Source organism: Strongylocentrotus purpuratus, unplaced genomic scaffold, assembly GCF_000002235.5.
Source record: "Strongylocentrotus purpuratus isolate Spur 01 unplaced genomic scaffold, Spur_5.0 spur5_scaffold_5, whole genome shotgun sequence".
Classification (NCBI taxonomy): Eukaryota; Metazoa; Echinodermata; class Echinoidea; order Camarodonta; family Strongylocentrotidae; genus Strongylocentrotus; species Strongylocentrotus purpuratus.
In genome coordinates, this window is record NW_022145611.1 from 41,219,935 (window position 1) to 41,245,329 (window position 25,395).

A 25,395-nucleotide genomic window follows, 5' to 3' on the forward strand; every position below is an offset into this window, starting at 1 on the left:
CTTAAATTGAACCAGACTTAGCAAGACCCATTACCGACTTTCACCCATTACAGGTTCATTTCTAGAATGGACTCTGGAGCCAGCTGTTATTCTCCTGTCATTCGACGCAGTTAGTTTGGGTAGAGTCTAAAGTTTGCTTTGGGTTCTAAGCTTGTTTAAGCTTAGTGTTTTATACATGCTGCTTGCAGTTTTTATCCATTTTTGAAGATGTTTGAGTAGATATTACTGTTTGAAAATATATTTGTTGCAGTAAAGTTGCAGTAAAGTGCAGTATTTGTATATTTTTCCAAACAAGTACTGATAAATTGTATAAAACACCCCTAGTTTGAAGAAAAAATTGAACTGTCTACTAAATTAATGTTGTCGCTCTTTCTATCTAATTTGCAAAATATCATAAGCATGTAATGGTGAAGAAATCAAATCTCTGTTTTCCAGATTGTATGTCTATTGTTTTTATGATGCTTGTCTTGCATGTGCACTCTGTTGACTATATGTATGGAAAGCAAGATCAAAGAATAGGCTTTTGTAAAGGAAATGCATATGCAATATTCAATCGTGACCTAATTTTGTTTTCAATAACTATAATTGCATAGGAAATCAACCATGAATCAGATATTATATTATCAGATTTGTCTCATTTTATTTTTCTACAGCAAACAGTGCCAATCCTATATACCAGTGTAGGTATGGACTTCGAGTAAACATCACTATCAAACAGAGAGATTGTCATTATCCTGTATCACCACAGGGAATGGAATGCTTGGATCATGGATTCTGCTCAACAAATATTGCCAATGTGAGTAGTAAATCTGAACATGTGTAAATTATATATCTTTTATTAAGATATTGTTTGAAATATTTATATTCTTTGATTCTCATTATTTATTCAAATGATTTGGTCAAAACTTTTTGAAGATAAGACATTAATCAATTCTTTTCCGTTCACTTTCATTTCCATAGTAGGAATAAGATCACAAACAATATGAACAATCAAATAATATAAAACAGAACCTAGAAAGAAGCGGTACAAATCAATAGAGGGTTGGGTTATTATAGGTAATTCCACAAACAAAAGTTCTTATAGAGACTTCCATAAGCCTTTGTTTCTTCGTTAATAGTAGGACGTATCAGGAAGCTTTCGTTTTTAATGAACTTAGTTGAGCTTCTCTGGATCCCTGCAAAACAACCTACATGTGTTTGACTGGTCAGGGTGTTCAACCAAGTGGAAATTAATGAATAAGTAAATAGGAAGAATCTGAATTGTTCTTAATGAGTTCACATCTACTATAGATGTGTGTATTGTATGCTGAGAGTCAAAAGGACGTTGATTCACATTCATATACTCATATGAGTTAATGCCCTTCTAGCTTTCAATAGATGATAAGTATTCTCCTGCAAACATCCAAAGACAGTAAACATATCATGATGTATGCTCAGAGAACATTGTGTGCATACATATATGTCATCTTGATGAGGTTGTGACAAGTGTCATGAACATGAACATTTTTGAGTTTCTATGCAACATTATGAACTTTAGCTTCTTTTAATGATGAAAAATAAGGATTTAATCTTTAAGTCTTTTCTTGATCATCTGATAGTGAGTAGGATGGGCTTTTTGATAGGTGTTAATGCTTTTTCATTGGAAATAGCACTCCTAATAGGACCCCTACCCTATTACTGTAAAAGCTGATTTTATCTGTTTTTAGCCAAATTGGTGTTCACTCTGTCTTTAATAACATGAGTGAACAGCCTTTTGTTTCCAAACAGATGATATGAAATGTGTGATTGTCCACAGTATTCTTCTGTAATATACTTTACTTATGAAGTAGTACCACCTGCGGCGAAAATATAGAGATGAATATTACCTAGAAGTGGTAATCGAGCTATGCCGAGTTGGCAAGGACAGAATGTGTCCTGTTTCTAGTGTCCCTTACTCTATGTTCTGTGTTCCTTAATGAATTCCAAATTACCTGTTGTCTTCCTTCTTGTGTTTGATGTAGGTTAATGTAATACAGAAGGATTTAATTAACTTTCTATCTATTTACATTGGACCCATTTTTGCAGTTCAGCAAAACAGTAAAGTTATAATGTTGTGATATTTTGAGTATATTGATGTAGTATAATGGAATACGGAAGGATTTAATCAACCTTATGACTATTTACACTGAAACCCTTTTTGCACTTCAAAGTGATAATGTTGTCATGTTTTGAGAATATTGATGTAGGATAATGGAATACAGAAGGATTTAATTAACTTACTTAATTTACATAATGACCCATTTTTGCAGTTCAGCAAAACAAAATTTGTCATATTTTGAGAATATTGATGCGGATAATAGAATTTGGCTAGATCCCTTGATCTCACTAGATGTTTTAGCAAGACTGATTTTCTTAGTTTACAAAAAGTGGAGGTTTTTCAATTCAATTCAATCCATTTATTTCCACAAAACTCATAAAAACAGTAAAATGTGTAAAACAATGCAGGAGAAAAAAATCTAGCAGTAAAGAACAATAAATATAATTGAGTATAATATGGAGGGACTAGCAAAGGCCAAAGGGCTTTCAAGGGCTAATCCCCAGCTAGGTTCAGATAAGAAAAAATATAGCTAATCAATTATTCAGTCATTTTAAACAAAATATGGGAAAATGTAAGGCTATAAAAGCTGAGTAGCAGTAACAACAAGGTTGAATAACAACTGGAGAGAAAAAGAATGAATGCCAATGGTCAGAAATGCGTAAATGTCAATAGGCCATTGAAAGATTTTTGTATGATCTCAAGGAGAAATTCAGATGTAAATGCAAAGAATATCATTTTTTCCTCACTTTACCTTGAAGCCCTAATGGATGTTTATCACACTTTCCCTTTTAGTATCTTATTTGACCTCAAGTTTCCTAGTTGCAAGTTCTTACTTTGATATTTTAAGACCAAAAGCAAAAATCTTTCACATCTTTTTAAAGATTGTGCGAATAAATTTTTGTTATTTCATGTTTTTTATTTGAGGTCATCCAAAACAAAAACTCCCTCATATGAGAGATATTTATAAGTTTCTTAAGTGGATGGTTTTGCAATAAAAGTAATTCACATTTAAGTTTTGGAATGCACATCAGTTTCTTTGTTGGTAAAAACTTCTGGTTTTACAGAATGAATAAAAGATCTTGTCAATACAAAGTGATACCGGAATGAGAATAGTTTTCATCTGAAGGCAATGAAAAGAGAACATTCGAAGAAAAAAACATCAGGTAGACAACAGTGGTTTTAGTATTAGCTGCATACCCAAATAAAAGCACTATTTGGTCCTTTTTGGTCTCTAAAACTTTTTCATTACACAACAACAGATGTAATTACAACTACTGATGTGTTGCCACAAGAACAATGTAATGCAACACCTCTGAAACTACTTAGGTACTGAATAATAGTTTGTGCGAGAGTTAAGTTTTTATAATCAATCTTTCAAATAGGTCTGATAATAAACATGACCATCTGGCACCATCCTTATACAAGTCAATATTGGAAAGATGCAATTAGAATCCAAGATAGGGTAGGGGTGTCCATAGAGGTGAACACTAAACCAAAGCACATCTTTTGTGTATTTTTCAAATTACAAACCAAGTAGATTACTAATATCCTGCTCTTCACATCCCAAGGACTTTGGATATTGCATATTCTAAGGGACTTGCTCATACCTTGATAATATACAGCCATCTTGTGTGTAAAGCCTACAGGAGAGTACATCTGCCACTTAAGTGCCCATTGAAACACCAAGCGGGCAATAGGTCTGTATCACTCTAATCACTGAAAGGAATTTATTTACCTTTGATTAGATAGGCCTACAGATGGGTATTCCCCTAACAAAATCTATGGAGACCTAAGATTATTATTGTAACCTTTCTCACATAGTCCTGTTTTATATAGAAAGATCCTCAAATTATACTCAGGATCAACTTTGAAGGGAAATACACAGAAATAAGCATTTGCAGCTTATGAAACGATAATTATAGTACTGCCAAATAAGTCATGTAGGTATGATATCGAACAATAATTTTAAGTCTTGTTTTATAACAGCTTTCATGCTGAATTGTAGTAAATGTGTCTTTGTTACATTTTAAAAATGCTATTTACACATTCTAAGAAACAATTTGAGTCACTCATGTCTTTAAATACATTGCAAATAAACTTTAATATGAAACCTTGTTGCAAGACATATTGTTTGTTTGGATCCAGAAGTGTTTAAACTCATATATTGTAACAAAGAGTAAATGCCCTTTTGGCTCACAGCATATGATATGGTCCTTTAAAATATATGTTCCCTTGGTATTATTCCTTGATTTCGGTCAGGAAGTTTGGGTGTAGGTTGCATCCTCTATAAATATTCTTTCTTATCTCGTCATATGACATCCAAGTCCAGACTAAGATATTGAGAATGATATGAATCAGCCAGTTCAATGTGTCCGCTGTGAAACATGAAATACACTAGACAAACATGCATACCATGCGTCATTCTCCAGAGCAGAGTCAATATTGACATTGAGGATATTTTCCTCGCAGATGCTTTGAAACTGATAATTCAAAACATTGTGATCTTGCTGTAAATTAGTACTACTATATGTAAGGTGCACGTCTTTGAAGAGCTAGAACAATTTCGAGATAGGAACTGATTAATCTTTTCACTGCTTCCTGTTATTTTTATGTGTTAAAATGTAAGGTTTTGTCGACCACTATCACAGTAACAACATATAACACACCAGAAAAGATTACCAACATTATATAGGAATATCTAAATTGAAAAGGATCATTATTATATTAAGTTAAATGTTGTTTGTGTAATCATGGTTTGTGCTGTGGACTTCTAGCTAATATGAAAGAGAAATCTGATATTTGCTATGTATTGATGAAGAACATTGAATGAGGAGGTAACATGAGATATACTCAATACACCCAAGGGAAGGGCAATGACCATGCATTGCCTGAAAGGTAACCTTCTCTCTCTCTCTCTCATCAATGCATGGTAGTGTCCGATTCATTCATATTCATGTAAACATAATATGTTACCCATGAAGGCTTTTAAATCTAACCTTGCTATTAACCATTCAAAGGAATTATATTGTATTATTCGCTTGATAGATGTGTTATGAATACTTAATGGTGTGGGAGAAAGTTGGTGTGATCTCTAGATTTTGTTGCTGGAATGTTCTCTACATCTAAGCAAGATGTGAAGTTCATCCCTCATAAAAAAGCTTACTTCTAAATACTTCATCATTTCAGGCATTGTGATTTGAATTTGAGACCAAGAATCAGATGATAGATAAAATATCACAGATTGCAACTATGAAAAATACATGAAATTTGTATTTCTCCTAACATAATTTACTGTAACTTACTTTTGATACTGTGAAATATAAGCGTCCATGTTCCAGAGTGATGAGCGCCTTTGATTAGTAAAAAGAATGGCATGATTAAGTGAGAAAAACCCGCGGAGATGTGATGAAAAGGGAAATGAAAAGTCAAATTGCAAAACAGATATTGATATCAGACATTGATGCGAGACAGCACCGTACAAGCATTGATATGCCATTTAAGAAACATTTGAGATGATAACAGAGATATAAAGAAATGGGCAGAGAGAGAGAAAGATAAAGATACATAGTGACAGTGAGAGGGAGATAGAGATCATAAAAAGAAAAAAGTTTTTGATATAGAAAAAATGAGGAAGAGAGAGAGAGAGAGAGAGGGACGTGGGTATGGATAAAAAGGGGATAGGTGTGAAAATGGGGGTGATCAACTTTCCTTGATTTGATTCACAGAATTGAAACCTGAATGTTCTTCTCGTATAAACTTTGACAGACTAACAGGATGACAGAAAATGTCATAGATGGATTGGATGTTTTGATAACAAGGAGAAACATCTCACTGAAAGGTATTGCACTACCAGGCATTCCTGGGATGCTGTCAAAATGTTGGCTTTCAATGATGGGGCTTGTGATGTCTCTGGTGTATTTATCCTGCCAGAGGCCTTCCCGATGGTTAATGGAATTAAATATTGCATGTGTGCCAGGTTTTATGGGACGGGCTTTTTTCGACGCATAACACAGCTGTGCGGTCACCCATTTCCCACCTCTCATATTCTCATCCATCAACCTACTTTGATTGAATTTCAATTATTGTTTTGTCATGCATATGATAGGATGATGTATGGTTTTCTTTAAAAACATGACATGTGCTAAATGATTTGGATAGTAATGAGAGCAGCTTGTGGTATTAGGAGTATTTTAACATAATTGATCTATTTATTGCCATTCAAACAGAACTGACCACCGATTGCAGACAATTTTTCTGTTGTGACATGTTTTGTAGGGGAAAATATGAGGAGCAAAGTATACTAATGAATATTTGAAATATTTTTCCATTGCTTCTTTGTATTTTGCTCTTATTGTTCTTAATGTGTGTGTGATAAAATCAACTGCAAGCTGCTTACTAAAATACTGAATCCGATAATTGGTAATGGATACAGCTAGTTATTGATAAGCCCTTTTCATTTTACTAGCAGCGCCCGTGGCAGTTGCAACAACATAAAAGTGCAGTTTGAGCTCTATGATCCAATCAGACTTAAGATTTAGGTCAAAGTTATGCTTGCAACGCTCTGCAGGTGTAACACCAAGCAAAAGAGAAATCTAATCAAAGACGGGCTTAGGGTTTCAGCCCTCGGCTTCTTGCGAGTTAATAGGCTGACATATTACATCATGTGTTCTCCCATCACCCTCCTGTCTGTCTGTATGTACGGAGGAAGTGTGGGAGCCGTGAAGGTAACACCTTATATCACATATTTCTAGCGAGTCATTTGGTGTGTAAGGGAAGGAGAGGCACTCTGTACGGTCAGAATATAGAATTGCATCTTGAATCGGTCATGTTATCTTCATCAACATGGGTGTATGTCATACTCATGTAGAAGATGCTGGGAATAGATGCGTTTTAACCTGAAGGTGATGTCTGCATATGGGTTTCAGATGGCTTTTATTATTTTAGGCAACAGTAATAACAAAGGTTTCTCCAATACCTTGGCAGTGTAGATTTCCTCACCATCTAGTTGGCACTTATCAATAATTTATACATGCTTTGATACCAGACAAAATCCATCCATTATGGTTTAATAGCATTCCATGCTGTGCTTATTAGCCTTGAAGAAGAAACATATTTATGTTGTGGTGTAGAAGACTTTGAGCGATGGGAAAAGTTCCCATGTGTATCACGTTTCCAAATAATCCAATACAATCTTGCAGTAGTTTTGCAATTTAGAAGAAACTTCCTGCATAATTTAACAGATGTGAGGGTTCTACATCTACTCCTGGTACAAGTTTGATTGCCAATATTCATGGTTGATGAAATAGAGATTTAAGCACGATACAAGATAGTAAATAGGATTCGAAGCACAAGGATTTACTACTGCAAGCCTTCTTCTAAATGACATACACGTGACAAATTAATTTTAGCTTGCTTAAATTTGTTTTCTGGCAAAACCCCCAAGCTCTTTGCTTGTAATGGAAGTCGCAATAAGATCCAATTTGTTATCTTTTCTCAAGAATCAGTGCAGACTTGTAAGGACCTAGCTGAGCGGGAAACCCTTCTTGTATCAGCTGGAGAATCAGCAGGATATTAGTCTTTGATTCTGGTTGGTCATTGAGTTATATTGATATGGATGGCAGCTGAGTATGTAAGGACCCATGTGTAATTCAACCAGCTCTTTGCTTCCACAGAGAAAGGAATCCATTTCAGTTTGAGAAATATTTAGTCATAGATGAAACTTCCAAGATGTTTAAATTTGATGTTCTTGTTGAAAACCATTGCTCATGCAAGGGTTAAAAAGGGGTCAAAGATATGAATTTATAGTGGATGCATAGTCCATACTTGTATTTTTATTTCTACTTCTTCTTTCCATTCCTTCTTTCTCTTGTCTTCTTCAAGTGAGTCCCTTTAACCTGATGACTACTAAATTTTGTATTTCCTATAAGCTTAATACAGAGACCAACCAGGTCCTATCGGCAAAGTGTCAACTAAAAGGTCTCTTATTTGCCTAACTGTCTGGATGTTTCATTCCATCTTACTACTCTGTATGTCATTTTCATCACATTCCCTGTGTATCATTCTCTGCTTATATAAATAAACCTGACTGTCGTCCGCAATTTCTTGTCCTTGCATTTTTGACACGCAATCAATTCTACAATTGCCCTGTGTTTTTGCGATGCATTCAAGATATATTTCCAGTCTATCGATATGCTGGGGTCTCTAACTTTTATACATCGTTTTCTGCGAGTCAGTAGGGCTTTGGTGTATAATGATTCACATGCAACTAATTCCTTTTTGGGTCTCAACAGACAATATACTCCATTGCAAATTTCGTATTGTGTGAACAAAGTCTGATACAGCTTATTTATGTTGGCCTGTGACTGGGGTACATTTAAAGCTCTTGTGAAGGCTCTTTTTGCTGCCTTCTATGTTTGGTTTAAATTACTATTTAATTTTACATTTGCCTCTCTTTGTTAATTATAAATACATCTTCCTTTTACTCCTTCTTTCTCTGTCTGTCTGTCGCTCTTTCTCTCTCTCCACTTCCTATTCTCTCTCCACTACTCTCTACATCACCACCGTTATTTTTACGGTCTGTCTCTCAATCTCATTCCCTCTCCCCCTCTCTACCTCTCCCTCCCCCTTCCACATCTTTGATACCATCCATGTCTCACGTCTCCCGTATGTTTTCTCCATCTCCCTGCAGAGCAACTACACCTGTAGCTGTTGCCATGGCTACACAGGTGGTTACTGTGAGGAGCTGGATGGATGTGCGAGCCACCAGTGTGCAGAAGGGGCGCAGTGCGTCGATGTTCAACAAGGTTTCGGGGGACATGACTACGAATGCCAGTGCCCGGAGGGGCGAAGCGGCGTGCATTGTGAGGTTGATGTTAACGAATGTGATAGCAGTCCCTGTGTTAACGGCGTTTGTGTGGATAGACCCGGCGCATTCCAATGCTACTGTGTTCCAGGTGAGTATTATATACGTACAAACATATATAAGTACAAACATATATACACAAATACAAACATACATATACACAAACTTACTCAATTTGTTAATTGCTATTCGATACTTGAAAAATTAAATTATTTTATCGTGATTATTTGAAAAGCCCACTCCATTTAATCCATTAAAGTATAATAATGCTACATGACTGTTTTCTGTGGGGGGGGGGGGGGGGGGGGGTTCTTTCTACTTCAATGCAGTATAGTACCAAATTTTGATCCTTCAAGTATGTGGTAAATGTACCATTTAACATTAATGGTCAGTCGTTGAAAATTCAGCCTACAGATTTATGGGCAAAAAACAACAGACAAACAGAATTCTTTAAACACTCAGAACACTGAATAAAAAGGAGGGATTGTAACAGTTATCATGTATTTGCTTCAACATCCCATCACATTTCCTTCATTCATTGTGGAGAAGAAGAAAAAAAATCATATACCGTACATTTTAACCACAATGCCATCATAAATACACTGTAGGGAGTGGTAACATGAACCTTTGGGAACAGTCTTGCCCTGTTTAGAACGCATCTTGTTTGACATTAATCCTCCATTGTACCATTAGATTGAGAGAGATTATGAAGAGGAATGCACATTTACCTGTCTGTCTGACTTCATAAAGTATCTCGTCTGACCAATGTCTGACAACGTTCTGTAATTGTTGCACAGGGACTAGATTTAAAACCAAGCTTTCAGCAGAATTAAGGTCTTTGGCTGCAGATGCATAGAAAACCTACCTGGCATATGACCTACATTCCTGTGGTTAGATGATCAAAAAGAAGTATCAGGATATTGTCTTGAAAGTGCGTTTCAATCAAGATTTTGAATAGTTTTGTTCTTTATTAGTTCTGATTTGTTTACTCATTTTAAGATGTCCTGCCCTGAGAGGCAAAAAGACAGGGTGGCCAAAGAGATGATTGTAGATCTGTGGCATTTGTCATGATATGGATGTTCATAATTTTTTTGGTCATTTACAGTTATTGATTGATTTTCATTCTGTCATAATTGTGTAGAGAAACCTCTTTTTACTAAAAAAATTTGTACATAGAATGGGAAATTTTGGCTCAAAATGTTGTTAACATGGTATAGATGGAGTGCATTACTAAATGCTGTTTGCTGACTGGTTCCAGAGGAGAATATTTCCCTATGGATATAAAGACTTCTTAATTACAAAATTAAAAGTATGGTATGGATATCACAGAGCAAAGAATTTGATGAAAGAATGAATTATCATATTCAAGATACTAGAAGAAATCGGAGCAGTCTTCAGTAAAAGTTTGATAGAAGAATGTTCTCACATTCCTTATCGTGTGCAATATTTGTCATGCAGTGTTGTTACATTTCATAGCAATCTTTGTTATGCCTGTGCACAATGACGTTGAATTATAAGAAGATTGGTCTGACATCTAGCCATACTTTCAAAACTCAAAGGTGATCTGTCCCAGTCTGCCTCTAAAGTAGATTACTTTATGCTCTGTTCAGATTTGAAAAATAGGTTAGAGAAATAAATCTTGGTAAATGGTTTTCCAAGCCGACCAAGCCTCATTAATGGTGTACTACGATGAAAACTTATATAGTTTGACAGGACTAATAGTGAAGTACTTTTATGAGTCATGTAAAATTCAAAGAAACCATGGACCATTGCATGGACAGTATTACATGATGTGTGTGCAATCCCAATGAATTGTAAATCCTTCTGAACTTTAAAGAAATGTATGAAGAGGCCTTTGAGCAACAATCTTTTGCTTGAATGCTACTATTAGATTTGTAAATCCCACACAAGTAACTCGAGCAGAAAGCTTCTACTCATTCCCTAGTGGTTATTGCAGCCTCCGACAACATTTTGTTTTTCTTTGCTTCCTAAATTAGATGAGAGTTGCTCCCAGAAAGGTCAAGTGAATGAAAGATATTCGATTCCATCTTTCTCTGAATTTCATCCTTGTCTTAAAGGTTGTTCGTGTGTATCAATAGTCTCAAGGATAGTGAAAAATATTTCAAATTTGATTGGAAATTGGACTTGATTTGTTACATGTCAAGGTTTTGTTAATTTGTCTGTTTTTGTTTTTAAAGTATTTGGTGGTAGTTGAAAATGGTATAATTGTTATTGGAAACAAAAGTATGACCCACAATATTTAAAATTCATTTACTGTTTTGAACAAACTGAAATTGCATTTGTTTAAACTCTGAATCTGAAGTAGAATCATTTAAAAAGGACTACACTGCCAAGAATGTAGTAACGTACCTTGACAAAAGTATTGAATACATCATATTTATTACAGAAAAAGGTGGAGAGGCAACTGCTTTGACAGTTGATAAGAATATATCTCTCTTCATAATTAGCAAACAGCTTGCCTTAATTCCTGTGTCAGGCTACATTGTACCTTTGAGATTATTGTATGCTGCATAGTCTTTCTATGAATAACCAAAGGCCTTGTCGAGGATCATATAAAACAAGAAGTTATACTTTTTGTTGGTAGTATAACTATCTTTTGAACTTAGAACATCAATATATTTAAGCCCCAATACCTTTCCTGCCAAAATAAAATAGTGGTTGTTGTGTGAGAGATCACATCTTCTTGACATTGACAGCATGATGTTGCCTCTGGGAAATTACTGTTGTGAAAATACATTAACTCCCCCCATGAAATTATTCTTTTATAATGATTGTAGGGTTGCTTGTTACTCCTGAATATTGCCTTTAGAGTATCCCTGAAGATGTGTGGGAGTGAATGGCCAAAAGAGCAATATGACAGGTATATTAATTGGACTTCAACTTGTCAAAGAGTCTTGAACCTAAGAGGATACTAACTGAGTGAGTGTCGCTTGTAGATATCACACAATATTTTTTTAAATGCATGATTAGAAAATCAATATATCAGCAACAGATTGCAGTTGATCTTTTAAAGTTGATGCATTCACATAGTGCCATGTTACCTTGCTTTGTTCTGATGGATCTCTTGAAAGGTTGTTTGCTGGAGACACAATTATGTGCTCAAGGCAAAGCCCCGGGGACGAGCGTGGTGTACCGAAAACTGGTCATGTTACGGGGCCATGATACCCAGCGCCCAGCGCCTTTTATTTCGTACTATACCCTTCTCACTATGACAAATTTAAATTGGATGCTAGACTTCAAGGATTTAGCAGTAAGAGAAACCTGTCAGCTTCTGGTTTGGAAGTGCTCACTGTCACTTCCTAAGGATCCAAAGGTAGCTTTATAACACCACAACACCTAATTAAGAATTTATAGAAATTCTTTGTCTTTAAAGGTACTGTGCTCATTGTTTTGGGGAATTCACTTAAAGGCATGTGACCTGGAAAGTTTGAACTTGAACAATGCACATGGGAGTGTATTCATGAGAAACTGCTCACTATTTTTTAATAAAAAGTAAGTACGTAGACATATTATACGATGTGAATGTACTAGAAAAAAATGAATGTCTCTTAAGAATCAATTACCAATCTTTGAAACACTAGACACTTATAGGCCTTTTCTACTGCTTGTTTAACAATTTCACTTCCTTTATTTATTTATCATAATGATATCCCAATATATTCCTGTTCTCTCCTTATTAAAGAATTGTATTTGTTTTTATATCTATTATTAGTAGTCATTCAATTTGATTGCATCTATCTAAAGAAAAATGATCATGCAACTTTATTTCTCTGAACAGTGGAAGTAAACAACATATTACAGTTTCTACTTATAGAAACAGAAAGAAAAGAAAATATCCCCTAGACTGAAAGGCCTCTAATTTGACTTGGTGAGATGCTGATTGCATTGATACAACAAGAATTTTAAAAATCATTTCTGAAGAAGAAAAAGGTAGAAAAGGGTCTATCGGTAAAATGTTTTCCTTTGGTATTTTTTCAAATCCCCTATAATGTGACTTTATATGATATATGTAGAAAATGATAAGCGATATATTTATTTATATTGACAGAGTAGTTCTGAAAGCCTTCTTGAAACCTCATGGATGCTACATAATTGCAGAAGAGGCCATTGCCCTTTTTTGTCAGTGGCATTCAGAATGGGTGCATATCTTCTTCAAACTTACAATCTAAATGGATATTGCTTTTAGAGTTTGCAAAAGTATATTTCATGATTGATTGCTGCAAGAATTGAAGAATATTCTATTTCAGAAAAAATATAAACAAGAAGATAACCTCTGTCCTATCTATCCTATCCTATCAGTGCAATGTCATTTCTATGGTGGCCCTGAAGGGACATCGCGAATAGACTAAATCGTGAAAAATATGCGATAAAATTCACGATATCGTCAATTTTATCGCATATTTTTCACGAAGAAATTCACGAAATTGACGATATCGTGAACTTTATCGTGAACTTTTCACGATGAAATTGACGATATCGTGTACTCTATCGTGTACTCTATCGTGTACTCTCCTGACGGGCGCTTCGTAAACAAAACCAGCCCTAGCTGGGGGAGACAGAGAGAAGGAAAAAAGGGAAAGGGAAAGAGAAGATAAAAGGAAAGAAAGAATAATAAGAAGAAAAGAGGGAAACGGGGGGCGAAGGGCTCTTGCCTCCTCCTCACTCCCCCCCCCGCCAAAAAATAAATAAGGAGAGAGAGAAGGGAAAGGGAAAGGGAAAGAAAATATAAAAGGAAAGAAAGAAGAGGAAGAAGGAAAGAGGGAAACGGGGGAAGGGCGAAAGGCTCTTACCTCCCCCCCCCCCCGCCAAAAAAATAAATAAGAGATAGAGAGAGAAGGGAAAGGGAAAGGGAAAGAGAAGATAAAAGGAAAGAAAGAAGAGGAAGAAGAAGAAGAAAAGAGGGAAACGGGGGCGAAGGGCTCTTGCATCCCCCCGCCCAAAAAATAAATAAGAGAGAGAGAGAGAAGGGAAAGGGAAAGAGAATAAAAAAGGAAAGGAAGAAGAATAAGAAGAAAAGAGGGGCTCTTGCCTCCTCCCCCCCCCTCCCGCGCCAACAAATAAATAGGAGAGAGAGAGAGAGATAGAGAGAAGGGAAAGGGAAAGGGAAAGAAAATATAAAAGGAAAGAAAGAAGAAGAAGACGGAAAGAGGGAAACGGGGGAAGGGCGAAAGGCTCTTACCTCCCCCCTCCCGCCATAAAGGGAAAGAGAAGGGAGAGGGAAAGAAAATATAAAAGGAAAGAAAGAAGAGGAAAAAGAATAAGAAAAGAGGGAAACAGGGGCGAAGGGCTCTTGCCTCCTTTCTTTTCTTTCTTTTCCTTTCTTTCCTATTCTCCCTCTTTTTCGTTTTTCTCTTTCTTTCTTCTCTTTCCCTTTCCTTCTCTCTCTCTCTCTCTCTCTTATTTATTTTTTGGCGGGGGGCGGGGGGACGAGGCAAAAGCCCTTTGCCCCCGTTTCCCTCTTTTCTTCTTCTTCCTCATCTTTCTTTCCTTTTATCTTCTCTTTCCCTTTCCCTTTCCCTTCTCTCTCTCTCTCTCTGATTTATTTTTTGGCGGGGGGGGGGGGAGGGGGGAGGGGGGCAAGAGTCCTTCGCCCTTCCCCCGTTTTCCTCTTTTCTTCTTCTTCCTCTTCTTTCTTTCCTTTTATCTTCTCTTTCCCTTTCCCTTTCCCTTCTCTCTCTCTCTCTCTGATTTATTTTTTGGCGGGGGGGGGGGGGGGGGGAGGGGGGAGGGGGGCAAGAGTCCTTCGCCCTTCCCCCGTTTTCCTCTTTTCTTCTTCTTCCTCTTCTTTCTTTCCTTTTATCTTCTCTTTCCCTTTCCCTTTCCCTTCTCTCTCTCTCTCTGATTTATTTTTTGGCGGGGAGGGGGGGGGGGGGGGGAGTGAGGAGGAGGCAAGAGCCCTTCGCCCCCCCCCCCCCCGTTTCCCTCTTTTCTTCTTATTATTCTTTCTTTCCTTTTATCTTCTCTTTCCCTTTCCCTTTTTTCCTTCTCTCTGTCTCCCCCAGCTAGGGCTGGTTTTGTTTACGAAGCGCCCGTCAGGAGAGTACACGATAGAGTACACGATAAAATTGACGATATCGTGAACTTTATATCGTGAACTTTTCACGATAAAATTCACGATATCGTCAATTTCATCGTGAAAAGTTCACGATAAAGTTCACGATATCGTCAATTTCGTGAATTTCTTCGTGAAAAATATGCGATAAAATTGACGATATCGTGAATTTTATCGCATATTTTTCACGATTTAGTCTATTCGCGATGTCCCTTCAGGGCCACCATACATTTCAAATTCTGGCGTTTCTTGAATCCAAATTGGATGCATTTGTGGAATCGTGGAAAACAAGTTTGTTGTTGTAATGGAATATATTCAATAGCTTGTATAGATTGCAAGGCCATGAAGGAATGAGTGGAATATAAAAAGTTCTTCAATTAATCTTATTTTTTCTGACATTGCTCTTTGCAGTTTTGGTCATACTAGTCTCAAATGCCTAGGATAAAAGTATCAAACTTTTTTGTCTCCATTTCTTCAAGATGGATTTGAAAGGCCGGTAGAGACCCATTAGCATACCTATGTCTTCTTTGAGAGCCAGAAGGCCATTAACCGTATGTTCAAGTATATGAGTTAATGACCTTCTTGCTCTAAGTGGATAATACATTCTATGTCACCTTGAAAAGATTCCTGGAAAGGATTTTAATGCATTGATACCCTAAATCCCATCCATCTTTGATTCCATTATTGCGACTAACGTAAATTACGACTAAAGAACCTCACCCTCGCACCTCCCCCATGCTACCAATCCTGAAAATAATCCGCAAAAACGTGATATGTAGGGATTTTGTGACAATAACATTTTGAGAGACCATGTGAGATTGTTTTCAAGGAGATTGTGATGCCTTTCCTTGGTAATACCCTGCCAGATTTGATTTCTCTTTCATTAGTGCGAGGGAGGATAGAGTGTTGCATGCTTGGAGTGAGTACGTGAGATTCAGGCACCCAACCACATTATTGCAGCTTTCAGAATGCGTAATGTTATAAGATCCCTAATGCATTGGGGGTGAAGAGAAAATGGCATCCAGGGAAAGGAGGGGGGGGGGGGTGAGATGGGGGAGGTAAAATTAATGTGAAAACTTGTTGATTACAATGACGCTCACATTTATTATTTACTCTTTTTTCATGGAAAGATTTCTTTCATTTCTAAAGAATATTTTGAAAGTTGGACATTTATTTTTAAAGGACTTATGATATTTATCTTGTGTAAAATCCTGTAAATCAGTTTGAGTTGGAAATTAAGTGTCAACTCTTCAGACTTTCTTTGTGAGACAATTTAGAATAACAACTATATTACTTAGTCATAGGTGAATAATATCTTAAAGCTATAAGGTCCTCCTTTAAATAAACAGGAAAGTACTTTTCTTGCTTGTTAAGAAAACAATGGGGGTCATTTCCCCACCAATATATTGCAATTTAGCAAGATGGGACATATTCATAGCCAAGCCTACTATGATAATAACATTACCTTCTATATAAATATTTCTGCCTCGAGTCCACATATTACTCAGAATCGTCCCACACTCAATTTTGGCCAAATAGTGTAAGCATGCTGTGGCAATAATGTTCAGCGAGATGTAGTATAGGGGATAATGTTGTGACAGCCCTAGCATGTGATAAATATAGTGCAAGATCAACATTCAATATACACATCTCCTGTCTCTCTGTCTCTCTCTCTCTCTCTCTGGCTCTTCTTTACTCTCTCTGACTCTTATTCTCTCTCTCTCTCTCTCTCTGACTCTCCTTTTCTCTCCTTTTCTCTCCTTTTCTCTCCTTTTCTCTCCTTTTCTCTCTGACTCTCCTTTTCTCTCCTTTTCTCTCCTTTTCTCTCTGACTCTCTCTGACTCTCTCTGACTCTCCTTTTCTCTCTCTCATTTTTTGTTATGGCTGTGATTTGGGAATTTGTCTAGAAGGGAAGAAAAAGTCAAACCTTTGCCATATTGAGATGTCAGACTTTTTATTAGAGTATAACATGTTGAAGGACTCTCCTATAACAAATACAAGTGATATTTTATCTTTGTATTGGCACAACAAATTATTGTATGTTTTGGAGCAATGACATCATTGGACAGTATTCCTCTGGAAACCTATTGCATCAGAAATAAAAATGGAGACAGTAACAATCAAAATAGGTATAGTTAAATATCACAATAAAAATGTACCAATATAATCAAAGTGAGCAAAGGAATTACACTGTACATAAGATGGTAATATTGTCTGATAAAGTAATTGGCAGTTCATGTACAGACTGTTTATGTCAGTTATATTATATATTGTATTATGCATTTTTTGTGTGCAAAGCTTTAACATCTAAGTTCCTGTTCATGTGCTTCAAGAAAGCTATTTTTAATTAATTAGATATTGCTAAAAGCCTGTATCATGTTAATTTGCCTTTTAGCCTTCATACTTTGCATTAAATCTGTGTAGTGCTGTAGTTCTCATTAAGTTGTCACATGAACAGAATGCACCATTTCCTTGAGAGTGATCTGAGGTTCAATAACACAGAAAGGTCTCCCCCAGTGTTTGTTTTCATTAGGAAATGTGGCCCATTACTCTCTCACTATTGCTGCGAGCGATTAATTTCTCTTTGAAGGCTTTGCAACCGACATCTCCCCACCAATGGATACCCATGTGGTGTTTACAGATCTAGGGATTACTTTCGCCTAGAAAATCTTTTTCATGCTGATGGACATATTAGCGTGTCATACGAAACTTGGATACTCACATACATCCATGAGGTGCCTTCTATGTGGAGCTTTGTCATGATGATGGGATGATTAGTGAAACTGGAGCGATGTATTCCGTGTCCCAGATAAAGAGAATTGATACAATTGCATGTTTCCGATGTCTGGACACTGTATTTGCATTCAGAATCAATCATGATCAACATCACTCTTTGATATTAATGTTTGTTCAAGCATTCAGCCTTGGAAAGAATAATTAATAAGTTGTTCATAGGAGTGATTGAGGTAGAGTACAAAAGAGGTGAAATGTAGACAGGAAAGCACGGATTTCTCTGATCCAAAGCTCCATTTGAGGATACTATGAATATTTAAGAAAGAGAGAGAGAGGAAAGATATATAGTTGTCTACTATGAATTTTAGTACTAATGATAATATTAATATTCATTATATATATATATATATATCAATATCAAAACAGAAACATTGATTCATTCTATGATAAAGTGGAGAAGGTACATAAAGACAGATAGTAACAAAATGATACAAAACCTTTCTCAATGATTTTCCTCCAAAGTTTCATTATTCATTTTATATTATGCCTCTTTTCTGTAGAAAGAAAATGACATTGAGATTTGTAGTTTACTTCTGAATGACTGTGTGTGTAATAAAAGTATGAAGTCTTTAAACAGGATTATATCTTTTGCTGTTAGTGTAAAATATCATAGCAAATTCAGTAATGTGAAATATACCAGGACAGTGTTTCACAAAAAACATCATGAATACAAGTTTGCTGACATTGTATTGCAACGCGTGTATCAAAATGTACCAATGCTTGTAATGGGATGTCGGCAAACTGGAACTTATTACAGTTTATTGATATGATGTCCTAGTGTACTTTTGATGATGATAGGAGAAGACTTATTTTGATTTTCATTAAAATGTATCTTTTAATCATAACCTTTAGAATGTCTGCCAGATATTAATTTGAATAATAATTAAATGATGATTTAAACCATTTCTTGTCCTTGCAGGCTATACAGGTATCCAGTGTGAGATCCAATACAATGAATGTGTATCCAGCCCCTGTCTGCATGGAGGGTTTTGTATTGATGAACTCAATGATTATCGTTGTGATTGTGGACCTGGTTACACAGGAGAACACTGCGAAACCAAAGTGGACCTGTGTGAATCAGACCCCTGTCACAATGCAACGGTGTGCATGGATGAGGGGAATACCTATTCATGCGTTTGTGGACATGGATTCACAGGTAAGATCCGTTGTACTCATATCTGTCTTTCCACAATTGTTATCTAGTTATTGTGTAGTGATGCCAGACAGGATTATAAAAGTTCAAAAATTCAAATACTGATTTTTGCAGTCTTCACCATAGCTAGGTGAAACCACAGAGTCCATTGAATATTTCAATGTTTAAACCATACAATAGTCTTGCACATTATGATCATATTGAAAGGTCTATTGGAATCACTATCATTGCCTTTAATAGCATAGATGGTAAATGCATTTCTTCTGTTATAGTTCTTTTAGTACCACATTTCTTCTTCTTGCATCGTCTGGCAATTTTAAATAGATGCTGAAAATATTTATCAGATTTAAATGTATTGGCCTGCACTGGTATTGATCAAAATATATCCTGAGTTGCTAAACTAAAGGTATTCATATATGAGTCATAGATGTTTGAGTTGTCTGTCTGTGTATTTTTGTGGAAAATTATACAGGTAGCTGTTACACTCTTGTCTAATTTCTCTTGTTCCTCTGCCTGTTTTAGGTGTTCAGTGTGAAATCAACATCAACGAATGTGAATCAATGCCATGCTTAAACGACGGGAGCTGTAGGGACGAAGTAAACTCCTACAGATGTCTTTGTCCAGGTGGTTTTGAAGGCGTTCACTGTCAAGGTAAGTCAATATTTATGAGATCTTGGGGCATGGTCAAAATCAATGCAATTGCATATGATATAATTTGTCTGGGGAAGATCAATATAATTGCATCTGTCTTTTAAATGTCTGCTTGAATCCATTGTAAATCATTGTTCAGAACTAAACTTTCGTTCTAGTTTGATGGTTTCATGAGACAGTTACCTGCAAATATTGACATGTAAGTCTCCTGAAATGATTTTTTTTTTTTTTTTTTTTTTGGGGGGGGGGAGATTTTTTTTAAATGTATAAATTCTCATGATATATTTCATGCATAATTCTTCATTGTTATGCATAATAAAAATCATGTCATTTTACCTTCCTGATTTTGCCAAATCTACCTTTTGTCATAAGGAAGATTTTCTCTAATTGGTATAGGCCTATAGATATACTTGGTAAAAATGTGTAGAAAGGGGTACTCACCACTTTCTTGCACTTTTCTCATTTGTCAATGTTTCATGATTTCATCAATTAGAGTTGAATGTCTTCTCAAATCGTTAAGTGGAAAGGGATTTATGGGCATTGTGTTTGGCTTTATATTAGTTACAAGATTCTTACCACATACAATACATTTATGAAATGACATGTGGTCATGCCTCAAAGAAGGTCCATTTCATGGGAAAATATGTAGGCTGCTGCTTAAATCAGAAAATTTGGACTGAATTTTTTTTTCATTTTGAAGTGACCCAGTGCTCTAATTATTGTGAACAAAATTGTAGAATTTGTTGCATACCCTGAAACAGTTGTCATTTTTTTGCCATCTTCCTTCACTTGTCTCTGCTGTTGAGAATTGAGTTGTGCCATTCATTGTTGCTTTTAATGCTGTTATTTATTTATTTATTCATGATATTCGTACTTGCTTTAAAATATTTTCTGAAAGCCAAGGCACGAGGGATCAGTTTGTTATATTTAATAGGATTGGGTGGGTTCTGTTTTCGATCAATGGATTTGTATTTAAGGTAAATTCTAATTACTGAACGAAAAGGATGCAGGGAATTTTTTTAGTGCATAAATGGTTAGAAAAAACTGTTACAGTGACAACATAGCGAAGATGCATGTAATATTCTTTGTCGTACAGAGAGGGTGCCTCAGGGAGGGGTATGTGTGGTGTGTGGATTCATATATTTTTGACACGATACCCTCACATTGAGGTACTTTACTTCTAAAGCCATGTACTGAAATGACAGGAATCATCATAGAAAGAAAAGAAACTGGATGTAGTTGAAAAATAAATATCTACATCTTAGAATCAAATGCATACAAGATTTGTCAAAAAATACACAAAGTTGATTCATATCCTAGTCCTATATCTTACAGTTATTATTCGACATTAGGGAAAAAACTTCTTCAAATTCTAAGCTCATGAGCCTTGCTATACATCGACTAATCATAGTAATCTTGGATAACTATTTGGGGATGCTTAGTAAAGCTGTCCTGTTTTGTAGAATGCATCCGTATACATTAGGTTTGAGATTTCATAATCCACATACATCCGTAGTATTACTTTCATAATTAGATATCACTTTCATAAATATTATAAGTTTAGTGTCACAGTCTGGTTATAGTTCGATCTTTTCTCATCATTACCATGAACAAACAATACAATAATGACCTGTGAGTGACTTTTATCACAGAGAATTGAAACAATTTTGTCCCTTTTGTTTGACTTCACAGTTCCAGAGTCATTTATCGAGCATGATGCACCACACCACTCCAATCCTGAGCCTCAACAGCACAATTATTACATCGTAATCGGCGTCTTAGCGGGGGCTCTCTCCGTCGCCATGAGTATAATCGCTATTTGTGTGTGCTGGTTACAAAAGGGTACTAATCCCAGGAAGATACAGCCAATATCAGGGGGCGATGATGACAGGTATGTACAAGAGAATTATGATTCTAGTTAAGGGAAATAACGATTGGTCGTTAAAGTTTCATTGTGTTTGAAATTTTGTTTAAATAAAGAATTTTATACAGTATGCATAATTGATTATCCAAAATTTGGTTTATAAAAGGGGATGTAAAGTTTGCTAAATATATATCTTGAATTTTATGCTTTGCAGCATATATTAAATCAGAGTCAGGTGTCATCATGATGGTGAAAATATAATATCAATATTAATGATAATTATAGACCTACCTGTTGCTACTACCTCTCTGCATATGATATGAAATAAGTTATTTTTAAAAATGTGTGCTTCTTTTTTGCACAAAAAAAGAAGGAAAAAAACACTTTGAGGTCTTCTTTAATGATCAATTATTGTTGAAAAAATGTTTTCATACTACAATATCCAGTAAACCAGTACAATAAATGTAAGCATTGACTAGAGTGCATAGTTTGAAGTTGATAAAAGCAAGCAAGCATTCCTCTTTTTCAATAACAGTTGATGTCATAGACAGTAAAGGAATGAAAATGAAATAAATGAGCTATTTTCATGAATATATATGTTTGTTTTCTGTGATTTAAAGTGTCTATTATGTTTTTATATTCTTTGCAGTTGTACTCTTTAAGCTTTATCATTAACAATGTCATCTGTATTTTATTTATCTCATGTGTCTTTCTTTCATTCCAGATTTCTGTACAACATTAGCAGCGTAACAAAACCACGTCCGTCTGTTCAAGCAATCTACGAGCTAACAACTCTAAACTATAATGCCCAGATAGATGAGCCTCTTATTTCACTCAAGCCCAAGTCAATATAACTTATTCTCATTCACTTCCTCAGCTGATTGTATTATAATGTACAAATCATTTATTGTGTGCTTGCCATTGTAACCATGTTTAGGTGATTCTAGGGGTGGATGAATATCACATTTTTTATACCGTTGTTACAATTGGTTTTTTTTATTCAGTTTTTTGATTATTTGTCCTGATTGATTCATGAACATTTGTGAAAGGATATCTAACTACTTTTGATTTTTGGGTTATATGATCATGAGGTATATGTATGTGATTATATTTAAATGTTTGGCCCCATGGTATTATGATGAATACATAAATAACTGTATTTGATTTAATGTTTGTTTATGAATTAGAGCCACCCTACACCAAACAATAAATAATTCCTGTAATGAACATTCCAGTTTTTATTAAACTCTGAATATTTTGTTTTTCGCCAAAATTACAGAGAGTAGAAATTTCCAACATTTTAGCTTCCCTTAACAATTTTTCACTGGTGCTTGTATGGATTAACACTATATCTACCTTCTGTTGTCATTTGTTGAATGTTACTCCTCAGTGTATGAATGTTTTTAAAGATGTTATAGACCAATCTGTATTTTGAACGGTTTTATTGCGACTACGTCAAGGGAAAGTTCTTTGGGACTAAGAAAGCAGTTGTAACTACCGTAGTATACCTTCTTTTATAAGATTCTCTGTTAAAATCAAAGTCTATGTAAGGTGGTCAATTTGATGAGTAATTGTGGATTTAATGAAGTGACTGCAAGGATGACCCTCATTTCATCAATCTTATAGTGTGAAAAGATTGCATTTTTGAAGAATAATGCAAAATTGTAGGCAACCAGCTATTCTTAATGTTTGAATCTAACTTAATCATTTCATTAAAACCTTGCCAAATCCATCATTGCATGTGCAAGAGGTATGTAACCAATTAAGTATAATCAGATGGTATAAACGCATCATATGGAGATTTGATAAGCTAACAAATCCCTGCAATTTGATGTATCAGTGTACAATGAATATGAGACCTTAAAGTACCGTCCATGGTTTCTATATTGACATGGTTATAGAGGATGCATGTCACTGAATGCCATGTAAGGATATTCCTATGAGTGAATGCAGAAATGTGGTTGTTTGACTTTGATGAAGAAGTAATAAAGCCCTTCAGCAACCGTCCAGCTTGGTATCAAAGCGCAAGGATGAAAAGAAAATTAGCTATCATAAATGTTCTAAGACTGCATGCTATTTGACCCATCTAATATGAAAAAATAGTCATCACATGTCCATCAAGTTTATTGTTTTTTAAAACTTGAAGGGCTTTTACTCCATTTTGTTGGCAAATCCCCTAAACTAACATCTTCTATTGTTCATGAAGGGCAATTTAGTCAACATAAATAGCTATATTACAAGTTGAACAATTTTAAAAAAAGTACATGCACTGACATAAAATGTCAGGAAAAAAAAATGATATGTATAATGACAAATTGTGTTGTGTTATAGGAATGACATGATGTGTTTTATAGTTCATTATTTGTTTTTTTAATTTTCATTCTTTTGTCATTATACTGAACTAGTATAAACTAGGAGTACCAATATTGCAAAGATTACATTGATATAAGTCCTGTACAATGTGTGCTTCTAATATAGAATATACATTGATATTCCATTTTGAAACAGCATTGCTTTGTATTATATAACTTGAAGTTTGATTCCATTACGTTCTTCAATGAACTGTGTGTGTACAGTTGTATTAAATGTGTTTATAGAGGCTTGTACAGTTTTTAAAAGAATACAAAATATTTCAGGACTTGTATATAATATATGAGAACATATAAATAATGAAGTATGAAAAAATAGTAGATCAGTAAATATCATGAAATACTTCTTACTTTTATTATTTTTTTAAACTAAATTCTATTTCTTTTGATGAAGCTAATCATGCCACACGTTTTCTTCTATTTAATATTTGCTTTATAAAGTTTTGATATTTTAATTTGTTAAATTTATTTAACACCGCACTTTGACAGTGCTATTCTTTCCTTGGGTATCTTTTATCAGAGGATATTTTCCACTACTTTTGAAAAACTTCAAATTACAATGTGAAACTAAAGCTCTGCTCAGAGGTAAGGCAGTAACAAAATTTTAAAGAATTACTATTCATCCAATTTTCTAAACTTCCCAAAACTTGCATTACCTTTAATTAGAAAAGGAAATGAAATTAATTGGCGTGAGCACATTCATCTTCCCTTGTAGACTGATTATCAATTGTTTTGAGGGGTGAGGGTATTTACCATTTTATTTTCTTATTGTAAGTTATCATTTTCATTACTGAAATACTGCTAAATGTATATTGATGTATAACTATCGTGTGTGTGCTTTACAATGTATCAGATTATGAATGAAATAGAATCCAACTTATTTATGTTCATAATATGTTTATTGTGACTCATCAAGTTATTTGTCTTTCAGATATGTATCGAAGAGAACCATCACCCTTCAATCGCTATTCACTCCAGCAGAGTAATAACTCTTTGCCAAATTCAATAAATTGCTTTGCTATCAATTCTTGAATCAGCCTTTGCTGAACTTATATATGATGTAATAGAGAAATTCTTTGGTACTTGGATCTTTGGAAATTTGGAGTAGATATATTTTCCCTGAAAAGATGACACACTTTAGATTTAGGGTGTTGGTTCTTCTATATAAAGTTCAGTAGTGTTTTGATTTTGTTCCATTTTTTGATTGTGCATGTCTGAGCTATGAATCTACTAAGTATAGTCTGTACAAAGATGTAAAGCTCCAATTTAGTGAGAATAAAAGATTGTAGTGTTTTTTTGCTATAAATGAGGTGTCCATGTTGTATGTGTTCCGTGGCAAGAGACAGTCATATTAGAGGGTGGAGTGAGTTAAAGGGGATATAGACAGGGCTTGTTCATGTATGCCTCAGCAAACCGCTGCAGTTTACTGTACCAAACATATTTTGTATCTTATATGTACAGATAAGCGAGTTCATGCAAGATGCTTGCGTTCATGCTTGTCATTCATTCAGTACCCCTAAAACACGTTGCGGTTTACCACAACAATAAGATAA

General features: G+C 35.2%; 1 protein-coding gene across 1 annotated transcript in view; it reads left to right on the forward strand.

The window, feature by feature from the left end:
* LOC105440130 (delta and Notch-like epidermal growth factor-related receptor) overlaps positions 1-24,737 on the forward strand; it is a 47,649-nt gene extending 22,912 nt beyond the window's left edge. Inside the window, exons 2-7 of the mRNA XM_030998342.1 lie at positions 654-796; positions 8,766-9,030; positions 18,725-18,961; positions 19,481-19,609; positions 21,302-21,500; positions 22,198-24,737. Of these exons, the coding sequence (XP_030854202.1) occupies positions 654-796; positions 8,766-9,030; positions 18,725-18,961; positions 19,481-19,609; positions 21,302-21,500; positions 22,198-22,327 (1,103 nt within the window). The 3' untranslated portion in view covers positions 22,328-24,737. The remainder of the gene's footprint in view (positions 1-653; positions 797-8,765; positions 9,031-18,724; positions 18,962-19,480; positions 19,610-21,301; positions 21,501-22,197) is intronic.
* Positions 24,738-25,395: the final 658 nt, after the last annotated feature.